The sequence below is a fragment of the Acomys russatus genome, chromosome 8 (genome assembly GCF_903995435.1).
Source record: "Acomys russatus chromosome 8, mAcoRus1.1, whole genome shotgun sequence".
Taxonomy (NCBI): domain Eukaryota; kingdom Metazoa; phylum Chordata; class Mammalia; order Rodentia; family Muridae; genus Acomys; species Acomys russatus.
In genome coordinates, this window is record NC_067144.1 from 19,258,721 (window position 1) to 19,274,781 (window position 16,061).

Genomic DNA, 16,061 nt, shown 5'->3' on the forward strand with positions numbered 1-16,061 from the left:
GAGGGAAGACTTAAAATGGAAGACGGGTAAAAAGGAATGTGTGTACATATGACTATGTTCTTTTATATTTGCATACAAACACAGGCGCACACACAGATGTTTCTTCACAGGATCATAAGGTCATTTTTCAGACTCCCTTTGGCCTTCCTGTCTGGCTGGGACTGAGAGAGGAAATAGAAATCAGAGTCTTACCTTTCGGTGTTTGTTTACTCAGTCCTCGCAGAAATCCTCAGAGGTGCACGTGAACACTATTATCCCAGTAAGAAAGATAAACAAACAAACTGGCCTGGAATTTATTGGCCTTCACATGCAAAGCCGCATAACGTGGTTTTAAATGCAAGCTTGGCTGGTTGAAAATGAAGGGTTTTCTGTAATTAGCAGGTAACCTGTAACTAACCAAGCAACTGAGGAAACTAATCAGAAAAATACGAATTCTGTTCAGATAAGCAACTAAGAGCATGCAGGGAAACTCAGGGACTTCATTAAACTGTTGCCTGCCGTGATTTGGCCTGAAATGAGCGACATCATCACTGGTCTGAGTCAAGGTCATCCGAGAGGGAAGGCAGCCAGCCGAAAGGGCCACTTCTCTTTTGTCTTCAGTCCCTTTCTATCCCTCAGCCAGGGACAGGAATGATTTATAGTTGTGGTTCAGTTTGCAAATTCTTTATCTCACTACATACCAGTCCCATGAGAGTTGAAGACGCTGGGTAAGGGCTGCTGCCTGATGGGAAAGCACGCGTTTGACATGTGTGCTGTTCGGCAGCAGCAAAGAGGTAACACCATCGTGTGATTGTGGTTGTCGCTAACCTACTGTAAGGCTAGAAATAGTAATGACTGGTCAAGTTGGCCACCTTCAAAGGACACCTCACAGCCTTCCCGTGCTATTACCCACACTGTGCAGATGAGGAGACTGAGGCACTGAGCATTTATTAGCTACAGATCTGTGTTCAAAGCCAAATGTGCCTGACCAAAGACCTTATCTACTGTGCTATCAAGCCCTCAATGGGACGGGCATTTCCCAACTTCCAGAGAAAGTAGTGTCACAGGTCACTGGCTTTGAGCCTGAAAGACACATGACACCCCCCCACCCCCACCCCCACCCAACTATTTCTCAAAAAATATTTCATGGGAAATAGACCACAACTCCTACACAGCTTCAAAAAACATGTGTATGACTTGGACAAAGTACAGGAAATCCTGACTTGCGGTCTGAATGACTATCCAAAGATGAGAGTTTCTTTCCAGTAAGAGGGTCTATATGGGCCTTTCGGTGCTGGCAGGGTTATGCATTGCGACCCCAGTGATGCAATAAAGGAAGAGAGCAGGACGTGGTTGACTTCACTATCTGGTTTCTCCTCATGACACAGCCCAGGAAATGTTGCCCATTTGTGATTGGTTGGTGCCGGGGTTTGCTGTGTGTGTGTATGAGAAACAGGTGTCCTGGATTTCATTCCCAGCATGGGGGCTGGGGGAAGTTCATTCCCCATAGTTCTACAGGATTTGAGTGACCCCGTGCTTCTTCCTCCCCCCAGATAAGCCAGACCCCCCCGCTGGTACACCTTGTGCTTCGGACATCCGGAGTTCCTCGCTGACCCTGTCCTGGTACGGGTCTTCGTATGATGGAGGCAGTGCCGTACAGTCCTACAATGTTGAGATCTGGGACACAGAGGACAAGATGTGGAAAGAGCTAGCCACGTGCCGCAGCACCTCTTTTAATGTCCAGGACCTGCTGCCTGACCGCGAGTATAAATTCCGGGTGCGGGCGGTCAACGTCTATGGTACCAGCGAGCCAAGCCAGGAGTCGGAGCTCACAGCTGTGGGAGAAAAGCCTGAGGGTAGGCTGCCTTCCTTTCTTCATGGGCTTGAAATAAACATGCATGAACCTGGCCAGAATTCAGAGGGAGGGAGGCCTAGAGAGATTGTATGTAGAGGGGTGACAGGCAGGTGGCCTTTGGTGACCTTGATTTTTCAGACTGCGTTGCTGACCCATACTTTAAAAGAAGTTCATAGGGCCTTTCAAAAACTCATTAGCCAGCACACTGAGGACATAGTTCAGTGGCAGAATAATTTCTTAGGGTCTGGGAAGGCCTTGGGGTTCCATCACTGATACCACACTCAAAGAAAACATTGTGCCAGAAATTTTGTCACTCTGCCGCTAGTGAGGGATGATGTGTTAGCCAGTGGCCAGGTTGTCAGATAGACCTCGGGCTCCTGAGTTCACCTCTCATCTCCTCCCTGCTCCTGTTGCTCTCACCAGTGAGCGTCTGCTCAAAGTCAGGATTTGGGATATAGGACAGATACGGAACTTGGGTTGAAGGAGGGATGCAGAGACAGCCAGAAAGAGAAAGTGCATCTCACTAGAGTGATGTGAATAAAGAGGAGAAACCACAACATGGCAACCATGGAAATTTTTGCCAGAGAGCCTGGAAGGCTTCCTGGAGGAGGTGACACTTAAGCTGTGTCTGTCTGTCTGTCTTTCTTTCTTTTTTCAAGACAGGGTTTCCCTGTGTAGCCTTGGCTGTCCTGAACTCGCTTTGTAGACCAGGCTGGCCTCGAACTCACAGCTTAAGCTGTGTCTTGGAACACAAGTCTCTGGTACACTGAGAAGCAAGGGAAATAAGGAAGGGCATTTCATATAGAGGACACAGCCTAAGCAAAGGTAGGGCGTGACAGAACAGGTGGCATTTGAAGCTTTAGGTGTAGCAATGGCATATGTCATGTGAGTTAGAACAGAAGGAAGTAAGGTGAAAATGGTAGTGCACATAAAGTCACAGAGATGTGTGGTTGGTCTCTGAGAAAGGAAGCTTGTGAAGTAGTCGAATTTTGCTGCTCAAATATGGCAGCCTTGTGTTTCCTCAGCCCAGGCATCCCAGGCTTTCTAAAGACATGATTTGCTCTTGAAGGCATTTACATACCCATGAACATTCCAGAAGCCTTAGACTTGCTGATGGACTACAAGGATGAGTTTGGGGTGAGCTGGGGTGGCGGAGGGGTGGGGTTGAGCCTCCATGAGCGTAGCCCAGTAGGGGGGTGGAAAGAGCATGAAGTAAAGCCCGCAGTATAGAGGGGGCCACTGATGATTTGGGGGTGAGGGTGTGAGAGAGCTGAGGTGATTCTGAGATGACTCCCTAGTTCCTGGCTTGGATAACTAAGCACACATTCCAGAGACCATTAGAGGCTTGGTGTTTGGAGTCATGTGGCTAAAGCCAACCATTGAGCCTCTGCCATACACGAGCAGCACCCTCATGACTTTGCATTCTCCCCGCTTCCGTCAGTCCTGGGAGCGCAGTGAGCCGGGTTGCTATTGCTACTGCCCTCACCTGACAGAGAGGGAAGTGGGGACAGAGAGGTGGAGCTTCTCGCCTAAGGCCGCAGAGCTTGAGAGTGGTGAGCAGAAACCTTAACCCAGAGCTGCCTAGCCCAGAGTTTGTTGTCCTTTGGTCAGACTGAGGGAAGAGCTCAGGTAGGCTGTCTCCCCTCTGGCCTGAGGAACTTGAACGTGAGATGACAGAGAGACTGGGAGACGGTGAGGGTCTTGTTTCAGGCTAGTTTAGTAGAGCTCTCTGAGGGATACAGAAGGAGAAGGCTCTTCAGGCCACTGAGTCCCAACCTTGGAAGGAGCAAGGGGACGCTTCCCTGCTTAATGGACAAGCGAATAACATCAGTAAGGTCACCTAGAGGCTAGAAGAAGGTGACGCTGGTGCCACGGTGTGAAAGCCTGGGGTACCAGATGGGCTGTGAAAAATCTGGGGCTCACTGTGGACACGGGGAGGGAATGCGTTGCGAGGGAAGAGCGCATTAAGTGCTGAAGAGACAGGGGCTGTTGGAATTGCCTGTTCTTTGGTAGAGATCTTTGAATAAAAGTCCACAGAGTTTCCACAGGGTGGAAAAAACGGTTGCCCTGGTGAAGGGATGAATGGAAAAGGCTGGAAGTGTGGGGTCTATGCCGAGTTTTACGGAAAGAGAGAAAAGAGCGCTGTGGATTTAAGGCGGAGAAGGTGGAGAACAGAAGGGAGACTGCTTTTGGATGGATAGTAAGGGTGTCAAGCAGACACCATTGTGGGACCCTGAGGTATCAAAGGAGACGGGGAGAGAGCCATCCTGGAAGCACTATGTAACCCAGGGCACCTTGAGTGTGACAGTCTTTATGATAATCTCCTGAGTTTGCAAAATTAGGTATAAAACAGCCCTCAAATTACGTGAGGGCTCCAGAAGGGAGGAAGTAGATGCCAGAGGGAAACATCCAGCTCCGTGCTACCACTTGACCAGCTGCATGCTGGACACCTTCAGTTCTTCTTCTTTTTTCATTTTAAAATACAATTTTCGTTAATTGTATTTACTTTACATCCCAGTAGGAAGATCCCTCCCGTCCTGTCCTCCCAGGCCCTCCCCCTCCCATCTCCTCCCCCTGTGCCCTCCTCCCTTTCTTCTCAGAGAAGGGTGTCAACATCCCTTGGCTGTCTGCTCTCTCCCTATCTCTTCAGCATAGTACCCAAAGTCCTAGCTAGAGCACTAAGACAACTGAAGGAGATCAAGGGGACACGAGCTGGAAAGGAAGAAGTCAGACTGTCGCCACTTGCAGATATGACAGTATACATAAGAGACCCCCAAAACTCTACCAGAGAATACCTTCACTTCTTAACTTTTGGGAGGTACACAGGCAAGGCTACCTGATAGCCACAGTTGTCACCCAGGAAGCTGGCCTGGGCCCGGCTCATGGCGGCTTTCAGAAGGCTCCAATCCACTGGGTGCCTTCAAATGTATGTTGGAGAAACAAAATAACAAAGCCACCATCTGCCTCCCTCTGAACACTCTAACACGCACAGGCGGGGACACACACACACACACACACACACACACACACACACACATCCTTAAGGGAGCAGGCAGAATAGGGTCGGGCAGGGAGTGTCTAGGATATTATTTGGGGAGTGACAGGTAAAGAAAGAGAAGACATGGTCACTGGCTGCACTAGAAGTTATCCAGCCCCTGCTGTAGAAACCAGCATCCCTGATCAACCCAGAAGCCTAACAGGCATGGCTTTCCGGAGGCCAGAGCTGCAGCATCCAGGACTATGCCATGCTGGTGGGCAGTGGCCTTGCCCTCCAACTCCACAGCAGGAAGTCCTGCATAGCTTCCAGAACCCTCCCACTGCTGCAGACAAACACAAGTGGGGAAATTGCTTGAAATCCAGAGGAGGGGGTCCAGGCCACCCAGGGCTTGCTGACAGGAAGCTACTCCTACTCTGGGCCCAGTTGTCTTATCCAAGAGGGAGGAGGGGACTAACGGTTCACACAAGCTAGGCCTGAGCACAGAGGACAGGCTGCAGGGGTGAAGGAGGGAAGGAAGAGGAAGGAGGAAGGGGAGGGGGCGGAGATGCCCCAAGCCAGAGTCTTCTGTGGACTCCTCAGGAGCTGTGAGCTCTAAGCAAGGGTGGCTCTCTCTACTTGAAGGGGAAGAGGCTCTCTGGCAAGTGTGGTGGGGAATGAGTTTGTGAGCCTTAGCGGACAGCGGGGACAAGTGGCAGTCGTAGGAGGTCACGTCACTGGAGCAATGGGCTACGCTGGTCTTAACTAAAAGTGATGCGGGTTACCCTCACTCCCCAGCTGTGTTAGCTGACTTACCATTTTGCCTCCGCTCTTGTCCTGGCAACTGCCACTCCGTTCTTCATCTTGATCCTTGCTTCCATCTATTTTCAACCCTTCCCCAACTCCCTTCACCCACAGTTGTCCCATAACCCTCGGGGCTGTTGCTGGGGGCTGCCCCTCACACTGGAGATTTCAGTGGGAGACTAAAAGGGAGGGCTTCCTCTCAGCTCCAGTGGCTTCCCTATGCCACAACCATCTTTCAGACCCTTGGCCTGAGAGCATCCTGCCCAATCTCCACCAGACCTACGTGGCCCCCACCACAATGCCCCATTCCAGCCACGTCTTAGGTCTTAGTTTCCACTTCCTGCTGATCCTGCTCTGACTTTTTAAGTCCCCCTCCATTCTTGCCCCTACTCCTAATTTGTTCTAGGCTATGGAGTTATTAGCAAAACAGCTGTGGCCGAGGCTTCTTGCCAGTCAGCTCCTTGCACCCAAGGGCAGTTGGAACTACACAGTTTGGCTGTGGCTCTGCAGCTCCAAGAAACTATGTCCAGAGCCAGGCTGCCATCTAGTGCTCACTTAACACACAGCAGTCCTCTGTGCAGAAAGGGACAGAGCTCTGTTGGGGAGACTTGCTGGGCCCTGCTTTGTGACGGCCCCAGAGCTTTGCCGGCTGCACGGTAATGAGGCTCATTTGTTTCCAGAAGTATCTCAGAGCCCTCTTCCAGATAGCTCTTCCACTTAGCTCTTGGGTCTTCAGCTCATTCTAAATAGATTTTATTTTAAACATGTGTATGGGTTACTTGCCCGTAGGTGTGTCTGTGCACTACCATGTGCCTGGGGTCTGAGGGGGTCAGAACAGGTGTCAGAGCCCTGGGAACTGGAGTTTCAGGCAGTTGTGAGCTACTGTGAGAGTTCTAGGAAGCAAACCTGGATCCTCTGGGAAAGTAGCCAGTACTCTTAATCCCTGAGCCATCTCTCCAGTCCACTAAACGATTTCTTTCTTTTTCTTTTTCTTTTTTCTTTCCTTTTCTTTTTTGGTTTTTTTTTGAGACAGGGTTTCTCTATGTTATCTTGGCTGTCCTGGAACTCTCTTTGTAGACTAAGCTGACCTCAAACTCACAGTGATCTGCCTGCCTCTGCCTCCTGAGTGCTGGGATTGAAGGGATGTGCCCCCACTCCCAGCTGACATTTTTCTTTTAATATTTAGTTGGAATCCTTATCCTTTCTTCTGTAATTTTTATCTCCTCCCTTCATGGGAAGAGGGAAACCAAGGGCTCATCTGCCTCCTTTCATGGCCCAGCAGCTCAGCTCACTGAACCGTAATTTCCCTCAGCACTTCTCCTACCGTCCTTTCTGTTCATCTTGCCCCACAACTAGCAAGGAGGCAAGGTGGGAAGGCGGCCAGAGTCCAGGATTCCTGTGCCTCAGGGAGGACTCCCAGAGGAAGGCCAGCCTCAGCAACTACAGAGAGCAACTTGAATCTCTGAGGAGAGGGGCTAGTGCCCAACTACAGTAGATAAGTTGTGGGGTATGAGGGAAGCCATGACACTCACACAGGCCAGCTTTATGACTGGAGGCAAGGTGATAGGTAGAGGCCAACTCCGGGATTAAGTCTCTCTCCAAGGCCCATGCTTGGTGGCTGAAAAGGCCCCCTAGTAGCTCATAGCACTGTGTCACTCTGTTGCAAGCGGAGCACAAACCACTTTTGTAGGCACCAGGCCAAGAAAGCCTGCATTGGCATTCCCACACTCTGTTGCTCAGAGTACTGTTTCTACACCAGCAGGATGTAGCAGGAGACAAAGAAAAGGAACGGTGACCATCAAGTTAAATTAGAACCACTCTTTTAGATCAAATAACACAGGTCAGGACAGTGGGACTTCCTGGCAAGAAATACTGTTTCATTGCTTCTAAGACCTGGGCGGGTGACTGGCATCTACCAGTTAGTCGTGGACCACTGGACTTGAACCTCTGCTTCCCTTAGAACCCCATGTGAAATATAATCAATGAACTAGTCCAAGCACCTGCTGACCCTGTTACTGTAGCACACCCTAGCACGGCTTGCATATGCCTCCAGGCCTCCTGTGTGGGGCACAATATGAATGAGCCCCTAACTTAGAGTGCTCATACGCGGTGAACAGTCTAGCTTTGTTTTCTCTCGCGCGTGATTTCCTTCTAAAGCCCATCCCCTATCAGCACCGTTTCCGTGTTCGCACAGAGGTTTTTCCTCCTAGCAGCTCTCCATACCCTGTCTAGCTCCGTCGTAGCCCTCTGGCGGCCCATAGCTCGTGTCCTGGGAACAGATGCCCCAAAGCTCTACCACAGAGTAACCCACCTGCCATACCCAGCGTAGAGTTCTGTTGGCCAGAGCCACACGAGTGGAAGAGCTGTTCCCAGGGTGTGCTTCACAGAATTCCTTAGAGCAACCCCCCAGGGGCAGGGCCAGGCAGTCCGGCTTCCCTGAGCACTGGCTTTGAAGGCCTAGGGGCACTGCCCTTGGGGCCATCCTTGCCATTTGCATAGTGCCACTCAGTGCCAGCTGTGTGGATCCCGAAGCATGATCAGTTAGCTCCCCCACCCCCAACACTGTCCTCATCTGCCTTCCCCACTTTGCTTCCCCCACGGCTGTTCTCTGTGTTGTTCTTCAAGGTCCCTTGTGTTTAGTTTTCTAAGGCTAAACTATGTCCGCAGCATTTTAAGAACTCTAAACAGATCACGGCTTCTGGTTTTCTGCTCATAAACTCTCAGAAGCCTTATTTGGCAAGAGGTACTTACCTATGTGGGCTGTGTTGGTTCTCCTCCGGTTGTCTGTTTAGGGTCTGCTGTGTTCTGTCCTTGCCACCCACAGGTCCAGCTGCACCTGCTGCCCTGTGGAGGCCCTCACCTCCACCACAGACAAGGACCTAGCAAAGCACTGCAGAGCTCAGCATGCTGGTGCACAGCCCTCCCTACCAGCGGTGTCTGGCGAGCCCTCCAGGGTCACTGTTCTCACAAGACAAAGCACCCCCACAGCCACCCCTCCCCCCTCCCTGCCTCAGCCTCACTCTGGTGGCAGCTTCAGCAACTCGGCCTTCCCTCTCAAGTCTTACTTCCACACTCCAGCACACTTCTACACACTCTCACACACATCCAACTAACATTTACATTTATGCACGGCTATGATCGTACCATCCACACATACATACAATCCCTCACACACACATAAATACACATGGACAAATACACATCCTCATACTGTCCCTCACACATTTATTACACACATGCACATTCACCCACACGTGTGCACTCTTACCCATATTACCGTACTATCCACACTTACATACATCCACACTATGCCACATGCATGTCATTACACTTGTGTGCTAACCTACATACATACAGCCAGACACTTCCATACTAATTTACACACATATAGTCACACACTTCCATATCACACAGACACACACACTTCTGTGCCATCCCACACACACAGCCACACACCTCCACACTGTCACACCCACACATACAGTCACACACGCCTGTGCTCTCCTACATATATGTATTCCCAGACCCCTATGCTAACCTCTACATGTACACTCACACAAGTCTATGCTGTCTCATGCATATACACTCAGAGACCTCCACACTCACACCTCCATGCCGACCCACAGAGGTACACTCACATTATTAAACACTTCAAAGCTATTCTATACACATATGCTCTCACACACTTGCCCACCATCCCCTGCGCACATACCCGCTCAGCAGACTATCACCTTCACATGCTTCCACAACCCCACACACAGATGTTGATGTCGCATACTTCCTCTTTTCTCCCATGTCTGCATACTCCCATATACTGTCCTCTTACCCATACTCACGTGCTTCTGCACTATTCCACATACACACAGTCCCATACTGCCCCACGTATGCATACTCAGACATCCATATTCTTCCAACACAGTCACACTCACACTCACATACTTCCACACTATCCCTATACACTGGCCCTGATATGGACTCATCATCTATATTTCATCACTATCATCCTTGCACTTACATACTTACACACTATATCATGTAAACATGCTCACATGCACTGGCACACACATACTCTCATATTTCCACATGATCCTCCACACCCAAACACACTCCCTTAATACTCTTACACACACACACACACACACACACACACTTGCATTTTAATGACCCTGGCCATCACTTTGATTTTTGCCATGCCCTCGTTCTGTTTCCTCAAGACACCTCCTTTCACCCATCCATCATCTATAGTCCCCATGATGGCTGGGGAGTACAAAGCATTCCACTGCATGACATATGGAGCTAGCTGGGCCACTAGAAGTCACCTGTACAGCTCCTTCCTCTTACAGACAAGGAGGCTGAGGTCCAGAAAGAGAAAGAGACTTAGCCAAGACCAGGAAGTTAGATGCATGCTGGGCCAGTGGGAACCCTAGGGCTCTGAGGTGGACGAGGTCTGGCATCATCTAACATGTCTCTTTTCCTAGCCCTCATTCCTGGCATATACGTGAGAGCATCTGGTATAGGTCATTCAAGGACATCTGCTAGCTTCGTCTGTGTGCCATCCTTCACCCCCACTGTATTCCATCTTCTCCTGGGAGGCCACTCAAGAGCTTCTTCTGAGAACAATTGTAGACTTGGTCACTGTTGCATCACCTTCCCTGCTATGCATTTGGTGCCACAGTGGTATATGCTTCATTATATGACATGATATGACAGTAATTGATACTTTCTTCAAGTTTATATGGTTTTGCCTATGCAAGTAAATTATAAGCTTTGGGAAGGAAGGAGAGACTATGCCTTGTGTTTTGTTTTTGTGCCCACAAAACTGGTGAGATGCTTGCTATCTGCTGGAATTCCATAACAAATGTTCAACAAATACATAAACACATTTAATAATGAAAGTAATTCTAGGTTGCTGACTTTTAAGCCATAGAGAAATGGGACTAGCACAGTTGTGTGTAGGCTCTGAAATACCAAAAGGACTAGAAGAAATGTTGAAGGTTAGATGTCTGGGGGTCCCAGGGTGAGAGGAAAGGACGAAGGTCAGACATGGTGGAAGAGTGGAGAGACTTGGGTGAGGAGACCAGAACTTGCCAGTATATGTCTGGCTCTTTACAGCAAAGACTGGCCCACTTGACAGGGTGGCCTTCAGTACTAACACCATGTCCTTTCTGTCCTCCTTGTCTCCTCCAGAGCCAAAGGACGAAGTGGAAGTGTCAGATGATGGTGAGTGAGGCCAGGTGTCTTTGGGACAGGCTCTTGGGATGGAGGGGCTGACAAAGAGGAATCTGATGGTGGTCTACACTCATCCTGACCTGTGCCCTGCAGATGAAAAGGAACCTGAGGTCGATTACCGGACAGTGACGGTCAACACTGAGCAGAAAGTATCTGATGTGTATGACATTGAAGAGCGACTCGGATCGTAAGTAGAGTTCAGAACTGCCTCGGGGCCCCAGGGTGAGGGTGATGCAGGACCCACGTTCACCTAAGCATCAATTCCTGTGCTCAGCTAGACACAGCTTCCTTCCAGCCTGAGTCTACAGACTAGAGGTCGGGGGTAGCTGCCTCACAAGCACATCTCTCACCAGAGAGCCTTCTCTGGAGCTGTGGTTCTGTACAGCCCCATCTCTGTAGGAGCCTTAGGCAAGGCCTTCTATGCCTTTGCTCACAGGCTAGCACTCAAAAGGAACAGATCTGAATCATTTCTCTTCAGCATCCCTTGCATTCGATCTGAGGTAGCTGGGCCTGACAAGCAGCGCCAGCTTTGGGGATGCACAAACATGCCCAGTGGACCTCATAGTCCCTAGACGAACTTGCCCTGTGCTGCCATTGGCTGGCTCCTCCCTCCCTAGGACATAAAAAACACCAGTGCTCAGACACCCACAGGCTGTGCATCTCCCCCCCCCAAACTCCCAATCTCTAGAGGAGTATAAAAAGAGAAATAAAGGGAATGATGGGGTGAAGGGGTGTAGCTCATTTGGCAGAGTGTTTGCCTAACATGCATGAGGCCCTGGATTCTACCCCCAGCACTGCATAAACCAGATGTGATGGCACATGCCTGTAATCCTAGCACTCAAGAGGTGAAGACAGGCAAATCAGAAGTTTAAAGTCAAGGTCATCATTAGGGACATAGTGAATTTGAGGATGCTCTGGGACACACACACACACACACACACACACACACGAAAAAAGACAGTATGTCTCATCTTTTATTTCTGGCAGTTTGGGGGAACCAAGGGCACACTGTAGGCTTCTTATCGCCTCTAGGGAAGAAGTCATCCTGGTAGAATAAAAAGAGCCCTTACTCCTAACCAGGGCAGTTGGTTCTTTCTCCACTGCCAGAGCTAGAAAGGAGTGGAAGGGGGACCTCAGCCCATCTTCAGGAGCCCTGAACAGGGAAGGGAAGAAGTCTGCCCATAAAATTAAGTAGAAATGAGTCGGGCATGGTGGCACATGCCTTTAATCCCAGCACTCAGGAGGCAGAGGCAGGTGGATCACTGTGAGTTCGAGGCCAGCCTGGTCTACATAGTGAGTCCAGGACAGCCAAGGCTACACAGAGAAACCCTGTCTTGAAAAAAAAATTAAGTAGAAATGTTCTTAGTTAGTCAAGAGCGATGATCAGCATTTTTCCCCCAATAAAGGGCCACATAGTCTCTATTTTAGCTCTGTGAGCCATACATCTGTGTCACGACTACTCAGCTGTGTGGCTGTGGACAATATGTAAGTGAACAGGTGTGTGGCTGAGTTCCAGTAAGCCTCTACTATAAAAAGAGTAAGGCCAGCTCTGCCCCCACGGGCTATAGTCTGCCACCCCCAGCTTAGAAGAGAAACTCGGCTCAAAACTTGGCTTTTCTCCTCTTTCATTGACAGTGGGAAGTTTGGACAAGTCTTCCGCCTTGTGGAAAAGAAAACTGGAAAAATTTGGGCAGGCAAATTCTTCAAGGCCTATTCTGCCAAGGAGAAGGAGAACATCCGGCAGGAGATTGGCATCATGAACTGCCTTCACCACCCCAAGCTGGTCCAGTGTGTGGATGCCTTCGAGGACAAGGCCAACATAGTCATGGTTCTGGAGATGTGAGTGACCCTGCAGCCTGAGATCCCCTAACCTGTGCCCCTCCCCCCTGTCCCAGCCCAGCCACCTCCACCACACAACAAGGTATGAGGGGCCAGGATACCAGCCCCTGACCAGTGGGAACCAGAACTGGCCCTCACCCACCAAGCCTGTGAGTAGCGGCCTCAGCATCCCTGCCACCTTTGTCCTTTGGTTTCACTGTGAAAGAGCTCAGCTGTCACAGGTTCCTTGCTTTTACCAGGTCCAGTCTCACGTGGAGGTGGTGAAAGGTGGGAAAGAAGGAAGGAAGAAAGGAAGGAACAGGGCAGCCCCTGCCTTCCTTAACCAAGAGGAGGGAGTCCAGATTTGGGGGTTGAGAATGCTAGAGTGCAGCCCTTCTCCAGCCCATCAATGCTTCTTACCGCCACACGCCCATCCCTCCCTTGTTGACCTGTTCTCATAGCTCACTTGCAAGAGTAGCACTTCCTCTGCTGGCTTACACAGAGGTGGGGGGTGGGTCAGTTGACCTGCAGGCAAGGCGTTCCTAGAATCCACTGTGTTTCCTCTATATTCCAGACCTCCACCTCCCTCGTGTGTGTGTGTGTGTGTGTGTGTGTGTGTGTGTGTGTGTGTGTGCACATCAGTAAGACAGGTGTCCTTCACAAGCTCCTGCATTTTTCATGGGTCTCCTTTGTCTGACCTTATTTTTTAATATATAAAATCACATTAAAAATTATAAGGAGATACACAATGGAGTCTTAATCCCCATTCACTCACTTCCCACCAGAGGTAAATAGTTTTATTGGGTTTTGTTGTATTCTTACAAAGTTATTTATGAAATTGCAAACATATATTAAAACATTTGCATTTTTTCTGTCCTGGCTTTTATCACAATGTGTGACTCGAACTCACTGTCCTGTACTGGGAAGTTTTTAGTAAATGCTACCATAGCAGGCCCTATATCCTCAGAGCTGTGAGGGACCTCAGGGCACACGCACGTCACAGTGTGTGCCTTTGGACCATCTGCTTTTGTTAAGAGGTCAGGGAGTTTCACACCTCTTTTGCTTTTGCAGACATTGCTTGCAACCTTGTGCACACGTATTCTCACTGACACCTGTGCTATCCCCACAGCTTGTGTCCTAGAAGTGAAGGTGCACAGGATGAGAGGGCATGGTCACTTGAGGGTCTTCAAGGTACTTTAGAATTGCACTGCACACCCTGAACTTTGGAATCAGCTCTGTAGAGAAGAGGAGCTATCTGCTCTGGCAGGCACTCTTCCCCAGGAAGGACCAGGCCTGAGAATGGGATGGTTGCCTCTTCTCACCCCTCATCGCAGTAACATCCAGCATGCTCCTCTCAGGAAGTGCTCTTAGGGCAGAAGAAAATGGTTAGAAGGTCAGATCCCAGCCCCACCTCTCGTGATTTGACCTCACATGAGTTACCCTGCTCTGCCAATCCTTGGGTTTATTTGATCCCCCGTGAATGCTGTGGGATTGAGTCGGGCAGTGCTTGTGGGGCTCAGTGCTCGGTCGTAGGCACCTATCAGAAGACAGATAAGTGGGCTTTTTCCGGTATTCTGGTGTGTTTTTCGCTTACACATATCCTGGGAGCATTTTAACTTCTAAGCAGATGCTGTGGCCAAGTCTTTTCTAATATTCAGGAAGCCTGCCATCCGGCTCTGTTACTATTGAAACATGATTTTTTTTTTTTTTTTTTTTTTTTTTTGGTTAGGTACTACCAGTTAAAGAGTATTTAGAGATTTAGAGTAAGTAATTTCAAGGCTCTCCATTTGGCTATAAAATTTTACTTTCTGTAGAATCAGAAAAGACTCAGAAAGCAGCTTTCTTAGTCTCTTTATGGTCGGATTCACCACCACCTCCTTTTAGGAGTATTGACTCCATGTCTGTGACCCTGTCACAGCTCTTGATGTCTTTGTGGGCTGAGGTTTCACATTTGTTTAAGAGTGTGTTTCTCAGTCCAAGCAGTGTGGGTATTTGAGGACGTGGAGAAATGTCTTATCTTTAGAAGTTAAACCTTGAGCAAGTTCGGGGGTGGGGTGGGGTGGGGTGACAAGAGGCTGCAGGCGAGCCTGGGTAAGGCCAGGCAGCGGCACCAGTGGGCAGAATACCATACTTAGCTTGGAATTGGGACTTGGCAAGCCGGGTGGAAAAAGGCAGAGAAATAGAAATGTAAGGCGGTTTCAGCTGGTCTGGCTTTCATCTCTGCACTCCACTCCTCCCCCATGGACAGAGCAAGTCTCCTGGGCCTAGATGCCAGATTAGCCGCCACTGAGGGGTAAGAGCTTGGCCTGTGATAGGAACTGAACCAGGGCTCATACCCACCTGTCCATCCTTTCCAACCTAGTCTAGCACATAGCGGCAACCAGAGAAAAGGGTGACTGTCCGCGGGGCAATTTTCTATTCTTGTTTGATGGAGAAACTGAGCAAACTTAAATATATTCCAGAGTCCCTGCCTCAGATACGTGGGAGAGAAGAAAGCACTGTCTACAGCCTGTCTGACTTTTGGTTCCTGGGTGAGCCCCAATTGTACAGCAGCAAGGATCCTTCTGGCTCCTGCCTGGACCAGGCCTTGCCTTTTCAGAAGTGCTTGGGACTGTCCAAGTAGCGGTGGGACCCTGAGCCCTAAAGAGGATATGAAGTGTCAACTGGGTCCGTGGTGGCTGATGTCACCTTTGTTCTACTGTCAGCAAAGTTTATAAAAGAGCATCCAACTGACTGCCAAGAGACAGAGTAGAGAAGCTGGGTACCAAGTCCCTGGATAGCATTGTCCTCTCTGGCTGCCAGGGAAGGCTTGCCCAGACCTCTGGGGATAAGCTTGGTCCCTAGGGATGAGTAGTGTTGCTGATAGTATCCATTCATTTATTCACCCACTTACTATCGGTTTATTAAAAACACATTTCATCTGGCCCCATCTTTGGCTTATGTCTATGGACTGCATCCTTTAGCAAACCAGTACCTTCTCCCTGAAGCCTTGACCATTTTGAAGAGAAACCTACAGAACTATGAAACTTGGTGTTTAGTTCCTTCCATACCAGGAAGGAACTAAAGAAATTGCATGCCTTTAATCCCAGCACTTGAGAGGCAGAGGCAGGTGGGATCGCTGTGAGTTCGAGGCCAGCCTGGTCTACAAAGTGAATCCAGGACAGCCAAGGCTACACAGAGAAACCCTGTCTTGAAAACTCAAAAAAAAGAAAAAAAAGAAATGCACTAAAAATGAATTAGATATAGTTGGATGGGCTTGAGCCTAAGTGAACTAATACTGAACACGTCATCTGCCTTTAGAAACGCAGCCGTATGAGCTTCATGGCTCAGACATCCACACTTAGTGCTCAGAGGTGCCCCGGGAAGTTGAAAGTGATGGCTGCTTTCGCAGAACATTTTAAG

General features: G+C 49.5%; 1 protein-coding gene across 1 annotated transcript in view; it reads left to right on the forward strand.

Moving 5' to 3' along the window:
• Mylk (myosin light chain kinase) overlaps positions 1–16,061 on the forward strand; it is a 132,285-nt gene that overhangs the window by 89,218 nt on the left and 27,006 nt on the right. The window contains exons 20-23 of the mRNA XM_051149861.1: positions 1,533–1,835; positions 10,800–10,832; positions 10,935–11,028; positions 12,477–12,680. Of these exons, the coding sequence (XP_051005818.1) occupies positions 1,533–1,835; positions 10,800–10,832; positions 10,935–11,028; positions 12,477–12,680 (634 nt within the window). The remainder of the gene's footprint in view (positions 1–1,532; positions 1,836–10,799; positions 10,833–10,934; positions 11,029–12,476; positions 12,681–16,061) is intronic.